This window comes from Sardina pilchardus, chromosome 12, assembly GCF_963854185.1.
Source record: "Sardina pilchardus chromosome 12, fSarPil1.1, whole genome shotgun sequence".
Lineage (NCBI taxonomy): Eukaryota > Metazoa > Chordata > Actinopteri > Clupeiformes > Clupeidae > Sardina > Sardina pilchardus.
Window position 1 is genome coordinate 4021323 of NC_085005.1, and position 6073 is coordinate 4027395.

The following is a 6073-nucleotide window of genomic DNA, read 5'->3' on the forward strand; positions in this document are numbered from 1 at the left end:
AACAATGTCATCATCTGTGCCCCGCCTATCAATATTCCTTGCCAATCAGAGCTGGTTGCACATAATATGTAATTTTGACTTTATTTAAATGTTGTCCTGAAGAATTTAATTTGAAACTCAGAGAAATTACAGATATGTTATGGATTATAGTATCTGTACGTGGTTGTCTAATGCTCGTGCTTGTCAAAGAGAGGTTTTGAGTAGGCTCTGATTTCAACTGTGTAGTACTGTGAAACCTCCTATGGGTGGCAGTAAATACCACTTCACGGGAAAGTCAGCATTCACTTGACGAGGAAGAATACGGAAGTAGGAAGCAATCTTGGAATCTCAGGATCGTCGCACATCAGTCGTCTTTGTAAAATGACAGAATCTAAAGCACAAAATATGAGCTCTGCTCCCTTTGATGCCTTCAGCAACTTAAGGGTCACGTCTATATGGACATTCCTGCAAACTGTAAGTGCACACTATGCTAGATGTATGTCCCCGTCCCGTATGGCTTGGTCAAAGCCATAAGGCTTTGGGCTTGGTTTGTACATTTGGGCCGACAGGCTACAATGTACGTGGCATTTATGTTGTTGTTGAAATGAAGGTAGGCTATATGGCAAGATGATATTGATCTTAGACCAGCTTAGTTCTTAGATATTCGAAAATGAATGTTAAAACCAGTGGACCGTGGACGAACAGTAGGCTACTTGTTGTGTTGCCAACTTGTCTAGAGCAGTAGTCTATCGTTAGTTTAGTTAAGTATGCCTATCTGTTTTTATTGAACGTTGTTTTTTGTGAGCAGGCTAAGTTAACATGTGTATATCGTGACGTTCAAGAAAAGTAGCTGTGTGCACATCCCACCTTGCAGGTGCAGGACTAATGGAGAGTAACTTAGGAAGGAATGTAATGTCCGCAACACTGATACATATGCTCCCGTTTAATGAAAAGATGCAACATTTCGACCCTACTGGGTCTTCATCAGGCCATCTTGCATCTTTTCATTAAACGGGAGCAATTTATCAGTGTTGCGGACATTACCTTCCTAATATGTATATCCTGACATAATGTTAAGCTACTTTCTATGTCACATATTCATTTCCGCTTCATTTCTGCCTCAGATCCAGTGGACTGAGCCATGGCTGATGGGTCTCCTCGCGTTCCACGCATTTTGTTTTATCGCCACTCTGTTTACCTGCAAATACTACCGTCTTCAGATATGTCTGTTCTTAATGATGGGTAAGTCAATCTCCCGACTATTACTGTCTCCGAATTACCATGATGAGTGTCTGAAAGTATGACATTTTGATTTATTAGCTGGTGTTTCCTGCCCACTCCGTAAACCCACCCCACTACTAAGCGGTTAATGATATGGTGAACTTTATGAAATCTACCATTACCCTGATTTGAAATTGAATTAAAAACTAATTTTGTTTGTAAACCTGAGTTTGTGCTCTGAATTTAACCTGTATTCCAATTTGACACAGTTGGAATGGTAGCCAGTGCAGAGTATCTGAATGAGTTTGCAGCTATGAATTGGAGGTGAGTGTCTAAACAGTCAGTTATGAAACCCTCTTCCACAGTCTCAAAATACACTTATAATTCCCTGTGCTGTTCTACTTTAGCTTGTTCTCCAAGTTCCAGTATTTCGACTCCAAAGGAATGTTCATCTCTTTGGTCTATTCAGTCCCTCTTCTGTTCAATACCATCATCATTGTGGTGAGTTTGGTTTTAGTTTAGTACGGGTAGTGGTTACTTACCTTCCTCAGTTCTCTCCCTCCAAAGCTCTGATTTAAATGCTTGTGCAGGATAATGTTTTAGTATATTGTCAGTTAAAACCCCTTATGAGCTGTGTGTGTGTGTGTGTGTGTGTGTGTGTGTGTGTGTGTGTGTGTGTGTCCAGGCTGTGTGGGTGTATCGCACCTTCTGCACCATGACTGAGTTGAAGACGCTGCAGCTGAAGAGGAAAGTGGCTCGACACCAGAGCCAGAAGAAGACTCAGTAACTCGGACTCCCCGACAGCCACTGAGGCACTCTCTGAACCCGGCCCTCACAGAAACAACCGCTGGCACGACCAGAGTTTCACACGCTGGTGTGATGTCGCCTACACACCATGCATCTTTTTCAGTGTCAGCCAGTTTGTATTTTATTCCTTACAACCATGGTCTGTTTAATCAGGACTGAGCAAGTACAAGATGATTGTGGAACTGAATGCTGGCACCACAGCGAAGCCTTGGCAGCCTTGATAAGATATTCAGAGGCCTATGTTTAGAGAAGGTCTACTTTATTTATGTGTCAGATTTAGGTGATCACCATTGCGTGCATGTGTGTGTGCGTGCGAGAGACCGTGTGTGTGTGTGTGTGTGTGTGTGTGTGTGTGTGTGTGTGTGTGTGTGTGTGTGTGTGTGTGTGTGTGTGTGTGTGTGTGTGTGTGTGTGTGTGTGTGTGTGTGTGTGTGTGTGTGTGTGTGTGTGTGTGTGTGTGTGTGTGTGTGTGTGTGTGTGTGTGTGTGTGTGTGTGTGTGTTGTTTTTTTTGTGGGACTGAGGTAATTGCAATTGTGTTCAAATGCACACTTTGCTCCGCTGCTGAATTTGACCACATCCGCCCTTACCACATCTGCCCTCAGAGCTCAAAGACGGAGTATTATTATTGTGTCTCTCTGGAAGAACAGAGCACTATGTGTGCATTTGCATTAATCCATCAATAGGGGGCGTACAAAGTCCTGAGGTCGGTGCAGTGAGCTCTGTTGGTCTGCTATATGGATTGATGAAAAATGTAGCATATTATCACTCTTGTGGTGGACTGTTCTCATGAATATGCAATTTGTTTTTAAATAGAATGTATGTCTTTTTTTATTTATTTCTGTAAACAGTTGATTCTGGGGGCATTTGCTTAGAACATTACGGCAGTTGTACATAAGCAACATTCCTGAATTTGTCTCTATGGGACTATGAAAATAAATTACAATAACTCTGAAAATCAGTTTTCTGTCTATTTTGTGTCTGCACTAAAATTCTAATATTCATGGTGTTTTTTTTATGTAGCAGTTTTTCTTTCTTCTGGAAAGTTTCACACACAGAGGCAACTCAATGTGCTATAAAAAAAAGCAAAAGACACTCAAAAGAAAAATAAAGTGGAAATCAATTGAAAACAAAATGGTGACCAAAAGAGAGGAGACAATTCATGATATCTAACCGCAAAACATAAAAGCAGCATTTTTCAATCTATTCTGTGGCTAGCTGAAAGTAATGATTTTAAAGAGACCCTATGCAACTTTCTGCAGGAGACGATCGCTCTTTGTTTACATCTGGAAGTCTGAGATGAAGAACCACGCTTGCAATTTATATATTTAAATATAGCCTATACAGGTATAAAAATACACGCTAAAGCTGTTGGGGAAGCTCTGCAGAGAAAATGCAAGCATAAAACGAGCGAAAACAAACAACGAAACCGAAACCAGAGATGAAATCGCCAATCCTGCATAGTTCCTCTTTAAGAGAAACGCGCCCTGGTTTCTGTAGTACCAGTAATCTGAATGAGCTAGCTGTTCCAGTCATCTACACTACCACACATTAAAACATGGATAAGCTTCTCTTTTTTGGGACACCAAAGCTTTGGTCATGGCTAGATTGTTTTAACATCATGAAAGACTGTTTGGTGTTTTTGCCAAGATTGCCTTATTTGTTTTTCATAGCCTGAGAACCAAGATGTTTACTAACATAAATCTCCTCTTCTGTTTTGTCTTTATTCGATTAAAGAAACATTTGACCCATCCAGTTCTAAGCCATTTATAAAGAAAATGACACATACAGCGTACAGCAGAACAGCAAGATGAAATTGTCCCGTTAGGTCAACATGGCACCAGTATCCTGCCCCAACATTTGACAAGGCCAGTGGACATCTATTTCTGATGCCAAAACGCCTAGCAATGCTATGGATTGCTCTTCAGGGAGTGTGAGACTTTTTTGCCAAGAGATACACCTTCATTGTATTTTGATGAAATATTTATTTGCAAGTAACAAAGTACAGCAGTCAGAAGCGTTTGCTTTCAGTGGTCGTATATGGAGCAGTAGACCTCAGCTTACACTGGGTCTTTGCAGGTCATGCTTTTTAAGGGCATTCCAGAACTGTATGTTTTTTTTTCATTAAAAAAACCCTTACAGGTTATCATGCTGTCTGTGTCATAAGCCAACATTCCACAGCAGAGGAAACCATGTCTACCCTCTCCCTAGGCATCCGTCATGTCTAAATAGACTGAGTTTATCTTCTCTTCATATTTCATTCAACATTCGTCTCTTATCTCTGGAAGATACGGCCCCAGCTGTGCGGCCGCATGTTTATTTACAAAGTGTTTTATCTCTCCCTTCCACTCCACGGTGCGGCCCATGCTCTGTCAGAACTGTCACATGTTGTAAATATTTAACGGCCATAAGTAATGTCATTTCTGGACGTGTGTGGCTGTATAACAAGAGCTGACATTTGCAGAGGTCCTCCTCGGACATGTGGGCCCCGGCAGGTGCAGTTGTGGGGTGACACCCCCCCGGCTATGCGTCGTATTTCCTCACTGGACCACAGGTCCCGAGAGATGCCTTTTCACAGTAGAGATGCGGTGCGTGCTTCATGGAGAAAGGTGGGCCTATCAGGATCCGGTGCTGTCATGTGGCCTGCGGTTCGCCTCTACAGCCCTGTGGTCAGCACACACAGGAGCAGGCGATGATGGCCTCTTCTTCCGATGCCCTTCTGATAACTCAGAGCAGCCTAATGTTAAACCTAATGTTAATCAGATGCACTTAAGCTGACTGAGAGGACTCAATAAATAATGGGTTGTCTATTCTTGGAGAGAGTCATTAAAATACAACATCCTCTCAAGCTCTTCAGTGGGAGATCGGAAGAGGAGCAATAGTCTCCAATAGGCTATCAATCAAATTATATTTGGAGTTAATGATATGTGGTAAGTGAAGATTGTTGAAGAAACCATAAACCATGAGACAACATCTGATGTTTAATGAGTGTATGTAGCATCAAAGTCTTTTTAAAGCAAGTCACGTCACTCGGCAGCCATATTGGCCATGGGGTCGGGCAGCGACTTTGACCGGAACAAGACCAGGCTCTATCTAAATGAATGGGGAGAGAGCTGGATGTCCATGTTCCGAGGTGTAAGAGACATAAAAATCACATGTTTGAAATCACGATGAAAATCAGACTAAAATCACTGAAAAGGTTTGGTGGTTTTGTATCAAATTAACGCTTAAAAAGCCTTTTTCTTACTGGTAATTTTGGACTGTGCATGCTCTATTCTTCACGACGCAGCTTTCAAAAGGCGTGACCGCCAAGGATCGACCAAATGATTGGAGCAACGGCACTGGAAGAGGCGGGACATGTGCAAACCATAGCAAACCGGTGTAAACAACCGCCATCTTTCGCGTTACGAAGTTACCCCATGCTTTTCAATGGGCGATTTTTCCAGTGCAGTGTCTCCTCATACAGTATATAAGTGTCTCTGGTAGCATGGTGTATGGTGTGTAACATTCACAAAGAGAGAGTGGTACACCAGTGCCCAAACTTTAATGTGTGTGTGTGTGTGTGTGTGTGTTTGCGTATGTGTGTGTTTGTGTGCGTGCATGTGCGTGCATGTGTCATTGCGAAATTAATGTGTGTTTGGCGTGCATTATGTAAGAATAAAAGCTAGCATGTGTGTGTGTGTGAGTGTGTGTGTGTGTCCTCGTGTCTCCTGCACCTCATCTTCTCTGCGAGGGGTTTCCTCTGTGATTCACCCCCACAACCCCCCTCCCCCCCCGCGCGGACCCGCTCGGACGGCCCGTAGCATCCACATCCCAGCCCGCTCCGGGTCCAAATGGTGAGTCAGGTCTCAGTGCCTCGGCAGCATCTGCAACCCATCCCCTGCACCATCGCCCTGGCAACCAGCCGTCTCTGAGTAAACCTCGTTAAAACAACACGAAACAAATGGCCCCGTTCCCGTCTTGTCCTCCATCCTCTCCCCCCCTCTCTCTCTCTTTCTTTTCTCTCTCTCTCTGTCTGATGCTGCCCTAACTTTGCCTCCAGTGGTTCTGGGATGTTCTCTGTCCTCTC

The 6073-nt window shown here is 43.3% G+C and overlaps 1 protein-coding gene across 1 annotated transcript; it reads left to right on the top strand.

The window, feature by feature from the left end:
* The first annotated feature begins 272 nt into the window (after positions 1-272).
* Positions 273-2962, top strand: tmem18 (transmembrane protein 18). The gene is made up of 5 exons (XM_062551422.1): positions 273-453; positions 1104-1221; positions 1470-1524; positions 1608-1701; positions 1886-2962. The coding sequence occupies exons 1-5, from the start codon at positions 361-363 to the stop codon at positions 1985-1987; spliced, it is 462 nt and encodes a 153-aa protein (XP_062407406.1). The 5' UTR covers positions 273-360; the 3' UTR covers positions 1988-2962.
* Positions 2963-6073: the final 3111 nt, after the last annotated feature.

Bases quoted from the DNA above. Each gene is read 5' to 3' on its own strand.
- tmem18 (XM_062551422.1), top strand. From the start codon at position 361: ATGACAGAATCTAAAGCACAAAATATGAGCTCTGCTCCCTTTGATGCC. The intron at 1,222-1,469 runs GTAAGTCAATCT...AATTTGACACAG, and splicing joins ATGTCTGTTCTTAATGATGG to TTGGAATGGTAGCCAGTGCA. The intron at 1,702-1,885 runs GTGAGTTTGGTT...GTGTGTGTCCAG, and splicing joins TCAATACCATCATCATTGTG to GCTGTGTGGGTGTATCGCAC.